General features: G+C 39.4%; 1 protein-coding gene across 4 annotated transcripts in view; it reads right to left on the reverse strand.

Moving 5' to 3' along the window:
* Positions 1 to 1925: 1925 nt before the first annotated feature.
* Argk1 (Arginine kinase 1) overlaps positions 1926 to 16212 on the reverse strand; it is a 108063-nt gene continuing 93776 nt past the window's right edge. For all 4 annotated transcript variants that reach the window (XM_072302028.1, XM_019046383.2, XM_019046375.2 and 1 more), the window contains 6 exons: positions 15412 to 15587; positions 7819 to 7997; positions 5418 to 5657; positions 3941 to 4075; positions 3226 to 3423; positions 1926 to 2718 (listed from right to left, as the gene is read on the reverse strand). In XM_072302028.1, coding sequence (XP_072158129.1) covers positions 2566 to 2718; positions 3226 to 3423; positions 3941 to 4075; positions 5418 to 5657; positions 7819 to 7997; positions 15412 to 15577 — 1071 coding nt within the window. In that variant the 5' untranslated portion in view covers positions 15578 to 15587 and the 3' untranslated portion in view covers positions 1926 to 2565. The remainder of the gene's footprint in view (positions 2719 to 3225; positions 3424 to 3940; positions 4076 to 5417; positions 5658 to 7818; positions 7998 to 15411; positions 15588 to 16212) is intronic.

Below are 16212 nucleotides of genomic sequence, written 5' to 3' on the forward strand. Positions count from 1 at the left end.
ATTCTTATAGCTGGATATAGAAGACGATAGAAAATTATTAAACTGGCTGTAGAGAGTGAAGAATTTCACACAGCCGGGCTACACGAAGCGATAAAAAATTATACAGCCGGGCTACACGAAGCGATAAAAAAATATAAAGCCGGGCTATGGTTCCTATCGCCAGGCTATACAGTATATAGCCTTGCTGTAGCTTTTTTGCCACGGTCTATAAAAGGCTATAAGAAATTGCATAGTCAGCCACAGAAGCTATAGGAAAACCGACAGCCGTCTGTAGGTCTATAGTATTTTGGAACACAGATCCTACTGCCAATTTTTACCAGGGATTCAAGACAACATTCATTCGGTGCTCTTTTTTTCAATTCGCTCACTCAAAGCGGAGGGGTTTTTAGTGGGTGGAAATCCCACACATCCATCTTGAGTTCCTAGCTGCCTAAGATGAAGTCTTTAAAAGATTTTCGCCGCCTGTGAAAAAAAAAAAAAAAATAAAAAAAAAAATCTTGCTTTCAGAATCGGTTCGGTGGCTCTTACATGGCTAATAAGGGTTTGGGGTGGAGGGATGGAGGGGCGGGGAGGGGGTTGACGGGGGAGGGGTAGGTGAGGGGGGTCATAACGGGATTAAGGGGGGTGATGGGAGTTGGAAAACCAAGTGATCCATGAGGGTTTTGCATACATTTTCGGCATCTGTAATTAGTGTGATTTAATTGAAAAAAGTGCACATTGAATGAGGGACGCGGGGGGAGGGGCGGGGGTGGGGGATTTCTTCATGGCGGAGAGTCACTGGTACCCAGGGGGACATATGCAAACCATTTTCGGAATTTTTGTTTCACTTCCAACGGCGTTACAGCGTTTTTACGCAGCAATTTTGGTGAAAAATTCATCAACCCCTAAAACCACCCCTAACGCGATCGCCCATAACTTTTACCCTAATTGTTCGATTTCAAAAATCTAAAAGCCGTTTGATAGGAAATTTTACGTACTTTAAAAGTAAAGATAACTTATTTTGTCGAAAACCCCAAAATAAGTGAGATTTTGGGGGATTTTGGGGAAAAAAACGTGATTTTCCGCCATTTTTTCAAGATGGCGGCCATTTCCGGTCAAAATTTTTGTTGGCAAACATTAGATTCGGATTCAGCGACCCAAATTACATAGGAATCCGTCTTACTTTTTTCTCCTCAGATTTTCGCAAAATAAAATGCCAGATTGACTGGACTACTGGTTTAGGAGTTAGTTACTGAACCTCTCTTTGTTTAAATTGTTTTCCACGCAAGATTTTGATATTTTCACCAACAACATCATTGTCTACAGCACCATCAGATAGAGTTGCAATGAAGCTTAATAATTATATTTTTACCCTCAAAATTTCAAACAGAACATGGTTGTCGTGTTAATAACTTTTCAAGCTCAATTCAAAAAGAAATTCTTGTACTCTGATTTGTTTGATTCAAACCTCCCACTCGCCAAAAAATTAAAGTCTACATGAGTATTTACGGTTTTGAAAATTGTATGTATAAGAATTTTGGGTCTAGAATAAATTTAGCATTTTTCCCGAAATAATTTTGACATATGCTGAATTTTTTCATCAAAAAAATACAAATGCTGTGAATTAGAGAAAGGGTAGGGTTTCATAAAAAGGAATCTCAGTTATTTGACAACATTTTAATATAATTTTCCATAGCTGATTCTTATACACATTGATTTTAGTGTTTTCAGCAGCAGGGAGTCAGAATTAATTGATTCTTATGTAAACCATAAATGCAAGTTAAAGATAGTATCTTGACTTTTTATTTTGTTCTGTGTTCTGTTTGAAAATGAAGAATAATTCTTTTTGATACTTCAATTTTTACTCTGTTTCGTGGTCCATCTAGAAGTTTTCTTCCGTGTCGTGAGGGAAATATACTGCTAAGAAATAAGGAACAAAGCAAACATTTTGGAAACAGTTGTATATTTTCCAAAATAAATAATACAAACATGTAACATGTTATTTCTTTTTCTTTCCATAGGATACCATTAATTTACAATAGATTGTTTATCGAGTGTCCCATCTTGCCATTTGTGCATGAAACACAAATTCCAGAGGAACAATAAACGCAGCTCAGAACTTAAACCACCTATATTTCTAGACTAGAAGCTGGAAGCAAAAAAGAGGAGAGGAATTCTGTCCCTGGACGTGATCCAGGGGCTGAATTTAGGAGAGAGGGAAAAGAGAGAGAAACTGGATGGGACTTCGGAAGGAACCACCTACAAAACTACCAATTATGCAAGGATTTGAGTTCCTCAGACTACGCTTATTAGCGTGTGGTTGGTCTTCTTAATCTGAACATTGATTTGTCTTCATTGGGTTCTTCCTTTGAATCATCTTAAAATCTTAAGCAAGACAAAGAATAAACGTAATTAATCGAATTTAATGAAAACAAAAATTAATTTTTTTGGCTTGAACAAGTTTAATTAGTGATATTTACATTAAATCTCGTAATACTGATCTTTTAATTTACATATAAAGTTTAAACGAATGTTCTTTCAAGCTTGGAAATAACGATATCTTTAGTAATGCTTGAGCTTGGATGTTTACTTAAGCTCTTGTTCAATTTTGATAAGTTCCGTGATTCCATCGCTCATCTCCTTGACTGCTTCGTATTCTGTCAGTCCCATACGCCTCTTGTTTGAGATGTCGTAGATGCCACCTTCAGCTTCGGTGTGCTCTCCTCGGGTACCTCGGACCTGAAATTAAAAATCAATAATGTCCATTATTCTAAATTCTCCAAATGAAGGCAATTCTAATTTAGAGTATGATTTTATCAGCTGAATTACCGTTCAGAAAAAAAGAATTGAAAAAAAAAAGAATTGAAAAAGAATTTGTTTCAAGTACTCGACGCTTTCTTACGGACTTAGTACTATTCTACCATCCTGATTCTTTATAATTTATGTATAAGATAATGCGTTCACTGCTAAGCTGTACATAGTGTTTTCTTGTCTGTGGCGCCAGGCTAAAACAGTTGCAAGGACCAGCATTTCCATTGGCGCTTTGTCATAATACTGCTGTGCGTTAAAGGTGCTATCCTTAAGACCTAGCCAATACATTAAAGTTACATCAATGTTTGGAAATCAAGGTTTGAAATATTTGAATTCTGCTGGTTTTGTGCGTCTTCTTCTACGGTGACAGATAGAATTTTGCAAAAACCGGTCAGCTGTTAAATATCATGTTGAATTTCGGAGCGAATAGCATACCTGGAGGTTGAATTTGGAGGCAACTTCCTCAAGCTTGGCCTTGTTGGCTGCTAATTTGGGTACTTTGATGTGCACGGATGCACGAACGGTGGTCCCCAAGTTGGTTGGGCAGAAAGTCAGGAAACCAAGACGGTCGTGGTGGGAGAATGGGATACGCTTCTCAATGTCGTTCACAGCTGTTACCAATCGGCGGTAGACCTGAGAAAAATGAAGACAAGAATCAATAAATCTCTCCAAGATATTTTTAAAATAATTGCAATTTTTCCTCTCTGTTTTTAAAAAAAGAAAACAGATGCGATAAAAAATTGAAACAAGTAAATTGCACCAAATTATACATGTATAAAAAAAAATTATTTACCAATCTTAGAGAAAGAACGCCTAACAATCGGGAAACTGAAAAAATTTTCATCAAGCATTTGCAGCTCTAGTATCAGCGACTTTGTTCAAGAGTATCTTAATAGACGAAGAATGTATGAACCGGAATAAAGAAATCCGAAACTAAAAACCTCAAACTCACAAAAATAATTATTTTTATGAGTTTGAGTTTTTTAATTTCGGCTTTCTTTATTTCATGATGTAGCTCACAGTTTGTTGCCTCGATTTCGTTTCGTTTAGTTTTCGCTACTTTCGGTTTATTAATGTATAAACCCTTGAAAATCTAATTTTTGCAGGATAGTTGTAAGAAATCCACTTAAAAATCAACAAGAATCATTACCTCTCCTAGATCTCCTCCCATTTGCATGGAGATGAGTCGCAAGTGGTCTTCTTCATTACACCATACCAAGAATGTTTTGTTGTCATTGTGGTAGATACCACGGCCAGTGGGCCAGAATCGGCAAGCATTGGCAGCCTGTAACAAATCAAAATTTCATATGAATCAATACTGATCAATTTTATTTCATCAGTACCTAGTACCTACAGAAGTAAACCCTGAATGAATGATGAGTAGGTAACTTTTTCCTGAATTTTCAGGGACGTTAAAAATTAAAATTATTTTCACAAGCTGTATTTATTACAATAATTAAGCTCTGTCAATAGTGTTCATGGGTAAAATTAAAGCTATTAGAAAATTCTGACCACACACGGAAATTCATGGTCTTGTAGCAGAATTTTCTGATTTTTCAAGCTTTTCCAGACTTTTTCAGGGCATCTATTGGTCTGGAAAATCTGGAAAGTCTGGAAGTAGTAGGTACTGATTTCTTAGAGGTGGTCCAGAAGTACTGATAAAGTACGAAAATTCAGCAAGAAGGTCTGGAATTTTTCGCTTCATACCACGTGTGTTTTAAGACAGCCTAAAAAGTATGCCATCCCTCGCACACTGATTCTCAGCACAGTATTTGCCTGCTAAGAACATCGCGATTGTACAGCCAGTTTATCTCCGCCCCACACAGAGGATCGAGTCAATGTGAGAAGTCGGACATAAATTTTTTAACTATAACAGCAAATTTTGTTGTTTATTTTGTCACATTTTAAATTTCAAGGGACGCTTTTAGAGGAAAATTTTATGAGGAAAGCAATGAAGCCACTTTTGGAACTTCAAAGTTTTGTATACATGGAGTTGTAAGCGTTTAAAGTTTCCAAATTTTGTCCGACCTCTCCTGTTGACTCAATCCACTGTGCGCCATGGTCACATCATTTTTGTTGCTGATTGCGCGTTTGAGTCTCGAATTTGAGTAATGTTGAGCATTCAGTCACATAAATGTACTTTTTGAAAAAGTACCCAATGAATTTTTCTGTCGATGCCTTTTTTGGGAAAGCACTGCAAAAGTACTGATTTTTTGCCAGCCATTTTTAGTAGACACCCTGCTTTTCGAAAACTTTTCTCTCTATTTTAATTTTAAAATAGAGAGCTATTTTAATTTTTACAGGATAAAAAAAAGGAGGAAAAAACGGAAAACAAGGCTAGAATACAAAAATAAAACACCCAAGTGAAGACATTTTGACTCAAAACTGAGTCATTTTCAGTCGGAGTAATACAATGAAAATCAATTTATATTGTGATTTTCAAGGAATTTTATTGTATTATTTTGACTGAGAATGACTCAGTTTTGAGTCGAAATGTTTTATTGATGTATTTTAGCCTTGATCCCCCCCCTTGTTTTTCTCCTATAACCATTTTCTCGGGCTGCTTCATAAAAATCTGTATCTATTTTAATTTTTATACGAGACAACATAAATGTAAAGGTACAAACCTGCAAGAAACGGTCACCCTCCTTGAAGAGGAAATGGTCGTCAATAAGTTGTTGCTGGGTCTCCTTGGACATTCCAGTGAGGGGGTAGAATTTACCGGCTAATTCGCCGCTGAGACCAGAGAGGGTTGAGGATACTTTCTCTTCCATCTCTTTGTACTGGGCCTCGGTTAAGCAAGGGTTGAAGGGGTATCCTTCCATTGACCTACCACATCGGACACGGGTTGAGATGACGTATTCGCCCTGAAAAACAGAAACAGGAATGTATTAACGGATGTGAATAAATTCTAGGTGATAAATGACTTAGTATCCGTCGCAGGCAATGAGCAATCGTCGGCAATTTGCAATTAGCGGTTCAGGTGTTGTTTCGACAAGGCGTAATAATGCGCATCGGCACGATGCAGGTTTGATGGATTCCGGCTTTTAAAATCATGATCTCGGCTTGAAGCGCCTTCATTTTTTTTGATACTCTACGCTTCGTCTCGGAGCTAGTTTAGTTGCCTATCCGACCTAAACCCAATGCCACGAATTTCACCATGATCTCCTGAATGTGCCTTTTGCTACCGAGCTTCTACGGAAGAAAGAGTGGCTGTTATTCCTATTGAGGTCAAAATTATCAGTGCTCTGATCTTGTTCCTTTATTTCAAAATTGTATGATTTTCTATTAATCACCGGTGTCTTGAAAACTGTTGGCGATTGCTAATTTATTGCCTGCAGCAAATCAATGAAAGTTGCCTTATTTTTTTTCATTTTCACTTCCGTCATTCCTGAAAAGCAAATCGCAAGACTATGCAACCATGCATCAGTCTTAAAAAAACTTCGCCGTTCCTCATCACAAAACCACCGACGAGGGTCGTCCCCGGAGTAAGTACCTATATCTTTTTGTCGTATCTTTTTATCGGCTACACGAAAATGAAATCTGTAAAAAATTGGTTGTATGTCGTACCTACTCTTAGCTTTTTAAAACACAAAAAATTCCTGAATTTGGTCAAATAAAACGCCTGAAAAGTTGCTTTTTTTGTGGAGCTCTCTTCTCTCCCAATGGAAACATATGCAATTTTGTGCTAGGTACCAATTCGACAAAGATTTCTACAGTGGGGATAATGATTAAAAGGGGGATAACTGAGCCGTAGTTTTAAGAAACTAACTCTTGATAAATTTTCGTGACTTTATGTAAGTTTTTCCTTTAAAAAAGCGGATGATTGAGCGTAATTCACACTCTGAAACACGAGCCGTGGGTAACTCCATGTTAGGAGAGTCACATACCGAAACACTCAAGAAAAGCACTTGCACGAACCGAAGTTGACACAAAACTGATGTATGCAAACAGGTGACCAGTATGGGGCATCTACGGCCATCTTATCAGTAAAATAATTGTTGATAAGTTCTGTGACAGTCCGACGCCGTATCATAAAAGACCCAAATGAGATCTCATACGAGTCATACGCAAAGACCAAGAGGCGCCAAATTTGGACCCGCTCTGGCAGGAGAAAACTCCACAAAAAGTAACTTGTTGGGCGTTTTATCGGACCAAATTTAAAAATCTTTAGTGTTCCAGACTAGAGAGCCGAGAATGTGAAAAACAGCCACTTTCCTACGGATTTCACTTTTATGCAGCCGTTAAAAAGAAATGACCAAAGAGATTCTTAGGTACTTTAGGGACAACCCTCATCGAAAAATACCAGATTAAACTCAGCAGGATGTTGATTTTTTACAGTTCTGTATAAATTCGCAAGGAGGAATATTTTTTTTTTTTTTTTTACAAATTAATGAAGGAGTCTGCTTAGGAGTTTTGCAGTTAGCGAAGTTGTTCATACTTTTTTGGGTAAAAATTTTCAACTACAAAATTTTAATCTCCAGAATCATCAAATTTTTTTTTTTAATCATCAAAATTTTAACTTCATTCAATTTTTTGTTTGTCGTTGTGGCTTTTCTTCGTAGTTTTCAATAATTCCCCCTCCCCCCCGGGGGGCGGAAGGGAAGTTTTTTTTTCTACTAGATACCTCCTGATAAGTTCGTCGAACAGCAAGAGTGGGGAAGTTCAACTCAAGTGTATAGCACATAGTTCGTAATAAATTGCGAGTACCTAGAAAAATTACTGCTAATTTATCTGAGTGTCGTGCATGTTGTCTATTCACTAATTGAAGGGGCTTATCTCATTGATATGCATTGCAATAAAATTGAAATAGGCAGTATAATTTTTTTGCATCGCGAATTGCCTACCTTCCTCGCACATGACAATCATTGTATCGATCATTTAAAATTGACATTTATTAACGAAATGATTTAAGAATATTGCGGTTGCACGGCAAAAAATTCCAGTTTTATTGCATTAAACCGAAAAATTATTTCAATATTCGCATTCGCGCACTGCGCCACTTGGAAAAGCGTGCAAAGGACTTACAGTGGGGTCCAAGTTTCCTAAGGTGCTGACATCACCCCAGTCCTTCGCTGGGTGTTTGTCTGTGGGCTTGAAGCCACCGTGGTAGTCTTCGATGATGGGGTCGAACAGGTCAGCGAACACAGAGTAGGACTCAGCATCAGGGGCGTAGATTCCGACTCCAGAGTCTGGGTTAGCAACTCCTGCAATCAGAAAAACGGCAACAAGTTAATCCAAAGCTCACACTTGCTTTATCCATACCGGAGCATGGGTCCCTTCCCACGCTGAAGACTTCTGTGAATAAAGCTACACGGAAAAAAATTAAATTGCTGATTCAACAATTCAATTGCTAAGAACAGTGAGTGTAATGTTTCAATGTAGATTTTACAACAAAAAAATGCTATTTTAACCACCCCCGTGGTTAAATTAGTTTACAATGTGGTTAAAGGAGCATTTTTTTGTTGTAAAATCTGCGTTGAAACATTGCACTCACTGTTTTTAGCAATTGAATTGTTGAATCAGCAATTTTTTTTTTCCGTGTAGGTTTTAATAATGCCTTCACTCTCCAACACCCTGACTCTGAAATTTCCGGATTCCCTGAATTTTTCCTAATCTCAGATAAAAAATTCCAAGCAAATTTTTTTCTTTTAACCACGCGAACTTTTTCTGAAAGTCCATATGGACGGAATCTTCACTTCTAGAGATTCAAATTAAGGAAATAGGCAATCGGAAGTTGTTCGCGTTCTCGCGAATTGCACCGGCTGAAGTTGCTAAGTCGACGCTCTTATCGCGAAATTCTCTGCCTATTCCTGTGAACTCGGATTTTTCCGGAATGCCGTATGATCTCCGACTTTCTAGATTTTCTGGACCGCCAGAACCCTTCAAAAGATATCACTTTAATTAATCAAAAACAAAAATAAAAATTGAAGTAATGACAATTTCCAATTGCAATCGTCTTAGTGTGTACTTTGTTTAAAAATCAACGCAACAGCTACCTAATTTTTTTGCCTCCTTTTACTTAAAAGTTCGCATTTGTGTCATAAGCCTCTCCGTATTTTTTTTCAGCACAAATATGCAAGTAAATACCAAAGTCTCAAAAATATCGAGCATCTCTCCATCCGTGATACCCACTAATCATTGTATTATATAATCCTAATATCAAGCGATTTTGCCAGGATGTTTTAAAAGTAATAGGTATTCTAACAATTCATTGCCACTAATTTTGGTGGGAGGTTCTAGTGCTTTTTCTTTCAGGAAACGGGAGAAATGACATTCTGTACTTAGGGTCACGAGAAACACCCTCAGTACTTACTATGGATAGCAATTCCGTCAATTCACTGCAATGAAAACCCATTACACAACTTTTCAACGATCCTCCGATACCCAAAAGTGGACCAAGGATTTGCATACGCCCGAACTCAAGGCGAGACTTCCAGTGTCTCGCAGGGTCATAAAAAGTCATAGTCGTCCCTGGTTTATTTTTCGGCCGTTGAGCACGCAATAGGCACATCACTGTCCTACCGTACTGAGGAAGAACACCGCATGGACATTGATACGTTGCCAAATGTCTCCCGACAAAATATTTATCTCTCAGGAGAAAAATAAATGTGTGTCGGTGAAATTTTCAGGCACACTCCAGCGAATTGCGGAGAATTTTCTCTGAAAAAATAAAAAAAAATGACCGGATGTTTCCCAGGAAATTCGTGTTTCAGTGGAAGAAATTTGGCAACGTAATAAAATTTTATACGGCGTTTTTTCCTTAGCACGGCAGTACGGCTGCATTGCGTGTTCTTGTCAAGAGGAATGGGGTGGGAGGGTTGAATTTAGGCTGAACACGAGAACCCTGAAAGATATTCGTCCACATTAAGAATCAATAGCATGTTTCCTCGTCTTTTAGGTCCTTGATTTACTGGTCGAATTCGGTTTAAGTGGGGTTCCGAGCCGTAGGAACGAACATTTTACCGTGCGTTTTTTAATTGCAGTATTCAAGGATGACAAGAGCCTTGCCACACGCTTTTCCAGGGTGCACTAGGTTGAGGTTCCTTCAATGTCCTCGAAAAATAAACGCCAATGGAGTCAAATTACTTGGTTTGAGGCTCCTTCTCAAGCAGTGGCGAAGCGTGAATGATCGATTTTCGATTTTTCCCCATTTGGAGCTATGGTAAAGAATCGATTATTGAGGTGTTCGTTGCGAACACCCTATTCATCGATCCTTTTCCATAGGTTTAAATGACGGATCAATCAATCAATGTATCGCAAAGTACGCCACGCCACCGTTCCCGCGACCAAGGTTGCATGTATACGTGGTGATTAATTCTGAATGAGTAACGTCAAAGTATCGGTTAAAGTGGTTTTGATTATCCGCGAGGATTTAAAGGAAGTATTTTTTTTTCTCAAAAATCCTACATTTTTTCTTATTCTTTAAAAATATCTGCCGGACGTACGTTTCTTTTTGCAAGGTTGCAACTCGCGGATATTCAAGTGCCACTACTGTTTTTGCAGCTTCCTCTCGATTTTTGTCGATTTTTGCAGCTTAACGGGTTCTCATCTAATGAGATCTCTTTTAGTTGTTAATATCCGCGGATCAACGAACGGGCACTCGCAAGTCCTCGCGGTTTTTCATGGATCCTCGAAAAATTCACGGTTTCGCGGTTGTTGGCGGGTTTTTACAATTTTATGCGGTTCCGTATGCTTTTTCAGGTACCTATTCTTTTGACAATTCTACGCTGCTATTAGAGATCGCGATTTTTCGCGGATATTCAAGGACACCCTTGCTAGCACTCCCACTTTTTCGTTGATATCCGAATGCACGTGATCGCGGGAACATGGATTTCCACGTATATTCGCAGTATCGTCGCAATCGCTAGTTTTTATGGTTTTGCCGGCATTCGTAGATGCTTTGGTACCGCGGATATTCACGGATATCCGCGGTTTCTTACGGGTCTCCACATGGATTCACGGACGCGCAAGAATATTCACGGATGCTATTGAATATGTGAGGGGGAGGGGGGGGGGTCCTCTAAAATTCTTTGTCTCTATTGCACCTGTCTACGTATTAGCTATCGTCTGTTTTAAAATCGGCAACACCAGAAAATCTAAATTTGCGACATGACCGCTGCAGAGAACTGTTACGTGCTTCTGATTTGCGAACGAGACCCAATCAGGACACGATATTCTTGTCTTTCCGTTCTGAAAAGGAGAGGAAAAAAACAATCCCTCTATTTTTCTAAGCGGTTGCATTGTGTGACAACAAGACAAAGGGACATCTTAGAACACCCACGATTTGAATAGAGAGTCAATCTAGTGGTCCAACTCTACAGGACCTTCGGTGCCAAACTTAAAGCGCCACATTTACGAAAACGCATAAGAACGGTGCAATTGCAATGTACGGAGATAGGTACATGTGTGGTTTTGTCTTAGCTAAATATCATCATCGATTCATTTCTTGATAGAATTGGCAACGCTCACGGGAAACGGAGTACGAGGAGGACACACCCATACTTGACTTTTCCGGTATCCGCTCTGAATTCGCAATGGTAATGACTAGCTGTCCAATTATCCTATCGATTGGCTGATTCCTATCTTCGCGAATGGTGGGCTTATTCGGGACGCGACTTATTCGGGACGTGGTGTGCTTTGCGATGTATCGATTGATCTACCATTTAAACCTATGGGAAAGGATCGATAGACAGGGTGCTCGCAACGAACACCTCAATAATCGATTCTTTTCCACAGCTTCAAATGGGGAAATATCGATAAGTTGACAGGAAGATGGTGCCTCGGCACGATTTCTGATAATGCCTTTTGTTTTTATCAGGGCCCGAGAAGGGGGTCTTAATCCCCAAGGATATGTGTGATGGGAAGTGTGACAAGACAGCTGTTTTTGCGCAAGTAAAAATTTCCGGACTTTTCTAGCACTTTACCATCCGATCTCCGGAAAAACACCGAGTCATCAAACGTGACTCTCTTCTGACCCATTGCCGAAAGTTTGAAAAAAGTTTTTCTCAGGGTGCCGTTGAAAATATTTGCGTTTCCGAGAGTGGTGCCTGGGCGACCAGCGAATACGTTTCCTTGAATTTTAACGTTTCCTGAATCCCCGAAGTTTTGGGCAAAACAATTTACTAAATTTTCTTAGGCTCCAAAGATGTCGGGAATAAAACTTCTCCCCTCATGATGAAAATATTTGTGTTGTGTTACTTTTGGTCGGTATCTACAGGAAGTGAAACACAAACAAACCCAAATTTTGTGTTGATTCGATAGAGTTTGCGGTGACAGAGACTGGCAAACCCTCGAGTCAACCAAATTCATGGGTTATTTTGTGTTTCACTTCCCAAATGAGCCAAGTTTGAGTTTTCTCTGTGTGATTTAAGTTCCAACAAAACATGCAAATTCAAGGTCAACGTGCAAAATTTTCCAACTCTCCGAGAATTATTCACCCCGAACCCTACAAAAATATTGGATTCTCGAATGAGACTCTACTTCTCACGAAGTTTTGAGTTGCCACGAATATCAAAATTTCCCGACTTTCCCTTAATTTTTCAAAGTTTTTAAAGGAAAACTTTTTCAAAGAAATTTCCTGACTTTCCAAGAGCCCATGCATACCCCCCGAAACATGGAATTGAAGGTCAAACGGCAAAATTTCCCAACTTTTCAAGAATTATTCAGCCCGAGCCTTGAAACAACAATAAATTCTCGAATGAGACTCTCGAGTTCTCACGAAGAAACGATTTGCCACAAATTTCAAAATTTTTTTACTTTCTCTTAAATTTTCAAGTTTTCAAGTTTTTGGTAAAAATTTTTTGACTTTCCTCCAATCCTTAGAGAATGGGAGGAACGGATCTTCTCAGGGTTTTCCAACGTAAACTGAAAATTTGAGTTCAAACGGCGAAATTTTCCGACTTTCAAAGAACCCATATCCTCTCGCGACCTCCGAAACGCAAAATTCAAGGTCAAGTGTCAAAATTTCCCAACTTCCAAAGTACTTCTCACCCCCAGCCCTCCAACGCTCGCCTGACCTACTAACTAAGAATCCGAAAAATATTTATCCCGGGTGTCCGTGAAATTTGGCCCGTTTCCGGGAGCGACGGCGGGCCCGGGCGGGCGACTCGCGTCGCGACGACGGGGCTCGGAGTCGCGGCGACCTCCAAGGACCAGCGTCGGTCGTCGGTATTGATCCCGAGTTTATGCTCGGCTGCCCCGCTCGGCATTCCCGACTTGCAGAGCTGCAGCTCAGCTGCACGCTCCAGGCCAGACCCAGTTTCCCGGTGCATCGATTTTACGCCTCGTCGCTTTCCGTTTTCAATCCGAGCTTCCCATATCTCACTCGTCCGCCCCGTTTGTCGAGATACAGACAGCATGGAAGTCACTATGGGGTCCATCTTGGCCGCTACGCGGCCTACCCCTCGATGAGCGCTTCGCGCTCCTGAGGATCGCCTCGTGGTAATCAAAGATCTGCGAGACGCAGAGATGTACGTACACTGAAAAAAAATTATCGGCGTTTTTACCAAGGTCCGTTGGTACCTTTACCATCTCACTTTTTTTACCAATTATTGGTAATTTTTCCAAGACAGACTGGTAAGCTTACCTAAAAACCGGTATTTTTACCGTTTTTCTCACGTAAGAATACCACTTTTATTGGTAATCAATTTCCGGTAACTTTGCCATTTTATCTCGGTAATTCTACCACAGTCGATAAACAATATTGGCGTTTTTACCGAGGTCCAGTTAAATTACCGAGAAACTCAATAATTTTACCGAGATTGAGATTTCTCGGTAAAATTACCAATTCCATAAATGGTAATTTTACCAAATAAAAACTGGGATCAAATAGAACCCTGAATTCTTGGTAATTTTACCCTTTTCTTAGTAAATACACCGAGATTTTTTTTTCAATGTAGGTCATTTTTCTAGGGGAGAGCTTGGTCCCTCTACCATTGGGGGGCCTCTCTCGGTAACTTCTTGAAATTTTAAATCTATTCGGACGAATTTGGAGGCTTTTGTGACGCACATTTTCCATCAATGGCTGCGGCAAAATTGCGTTTAGTTTATTACTTTCAGCGGAAATACTTTCATATTGTTGCATTCAATAGACATCCCCCTCAGGAAATTCTAAAGCCATCCATGATCGGACCGAATAATCGACAGTTCGGCGGTCATAAAGTATGCATGTAACATTTTCTTCATCTGAAAACGGGAGCAAGAAATCAAGTTCGCCTTCAACTCAATGGATACGATTTGAGCGATCACCCATGTTAGTTTGGCGTGATGTCCGAAGGACGAGTGAATTTCGTTGTGATCTTCGTGTTTTCAATTATCGTCCAGAAACTTTTACTCGATTCTCCCCACAGAAAAATAATTTGATATTGACATTGAGATAAGTTGCAAAAGTTAGAAGGTGGCATCGCTCTCGCGCTTAAGTCTGTATGACTGACAACGAGAGCGAGAAGTTAAGTTCGCCTTCAATTCCATGGTTATGCAATTTGAGCGGCTCAGGAGTTGAAATAGTTGTATTACGAATTTTAGTTTAGAATGGTGTCTAGAGAACTTGTGACTTTCGTTGTAACCTTTGTGTTTAAATTAATTTAAAGAAGTCATTTGGAAAATTAAAGTACCCTCACTTTTTGTTATAACGAAATGGTACGTTCATTTTAGTGATTCTCGATACATTTTTGTATCCTGGTCGAGAAGGGGGTTCAAACCACCCCGGAACAACCCAGCCTATAAGATTTGTTGTTTTTAAGCCCTCATTCCCAGTATTTCCAGTGTTTTTAATTGCTTTTTTATAAAAATGATGAGGAGCAATATCTATTTTTTCGACTTCGGATAGTTTTGAACTGGCTTTTCCGGATCTTAAATTCTGAACGAATGCGGCAACCCCGTCGGTGCCTGGTAAACTCTTCATCCTTTGCGCATGCTTGAAGTCAACCTTTCGGGTGACCTTTCGCCGAGTCGGCGTCTTAAACCCTGCATCTCTGCTCTCTGGCGGCGAGCGCTGCAAGGTCAAGAGCAACCTCTCGACGAAGCTCCCTGAAAATCGACATTCTTGTATGATGCACCATGCACCGACGAGATAGTGTGCACACAGCGAATTTTCTCATCCTCAACTTCTCTTCAGCATCTATGTTTTTTCAGAGAAAATTTGGCTAAGCTTGGTTGTTCATACGGTTTTTTACCTTTACACGACACTATTGGCACCAAATTTTAGTTCAATTGGATGTCTTGTTTTGAAAACTGCCTAGCTCGGAAAAAATAAGAATATTTTTTCGGGTCAAACACATATTTCATTATTTTATTTTTATTCCTTATTCTTCTTCCTTACTTCTTTCCATTTTTTGCGATGAAGCAAAGGCAGGCGCGAAATTCTTTCCTCATGAAAAGTGTCCAACTCCAAGGTTCAAGAAAGTTCATATTCCAGTACTGAAAGACAAAGAAATTTTATATTCTTAGCTACGGGATTCTTTTCGGGGACTGAATTACATGTGCCAAACATTTCCCATGAAATAAACATTTTCGGCTAAATCCAGTTTTCTCGCTCCCTGGATTTTTTTCTGAGTTTAACACGTTGCAAAACAAGATATACAACTAATATAGGTGACGAATCAAGGTTCGCTGCCTTACCTGATTGGATGACATCGAGGAGGGATGAGTTGAAGGAGGTAACTTTAGTCTTGAGCTTGTCGAAAATTTCTTTGGTTAAGTATTTCTTGAGCAGGGATTTGCTCTCCTGGCCCTGAAGGGTGGCGAACGCCGCTTCCAACTTTTCTAAAGTGGCTGCGTCCGTCATTTTTGTATCACTGCAACAAAGGAAAAACACGGTTTCATAAGAACAAAGGTTTCAAAATCATGTTAGGAACACACATTGAAACAAACATTTTTCAGAGAGATGTTGGAGGTTTTTCAAGTACGATCGTTTGACACGAGAGTCGGAACGCGGCTCGGAAAATCAACGGAACGACCTCGGAAGAATAAAATAAAAAAACTTGAAAGATTTGGGATTTATTACAGACAATTAATATTGCCACAGCTACAAGAAATGTTTTTACATTTTATCTTTCAAAGACAAGATGACGAGATTAAAGTGATTTCAAGAGATTTACCAATTCAACAACTAGTGTTCTTCACTTTTTCCACCGTGGATAATTAAAATCGCGGATAAAAGGATCGCGTATGGTCGAGACTCTAATGATCACTTGATTCTACGTTCGGAAATTCCTTGAAATTACCTGTTGACAGGTAAGTGTTATCGCCTCTCACCTCCGTATCTGTTTAGAGAGCACTTCAACAGAGGTACGGTAGTACACGGTTAAATTCATTGACTTCAGAGTTGATTCATCACCTAATGCAAATCCTTCGCTTTGGAACCAGAACGAGTATGCAGTCAAATTTTATAAAACCTCAAAAATCGCATTTACCTAAATA

Source organism: Bemisia tabaci, chromosome 6 (assembly GCF_918797505.1).
Source record: "Bemisia tabaci chromosome 6, PGI_BMITA_v3".
In the NCBI taxonomy this organism is placed as follows: Eukaryota; Metazoa; Arthropoda; class Insecta; order Hemiptera; family Aleyrodidae; genus Bemisia; species Bemisia tabaci.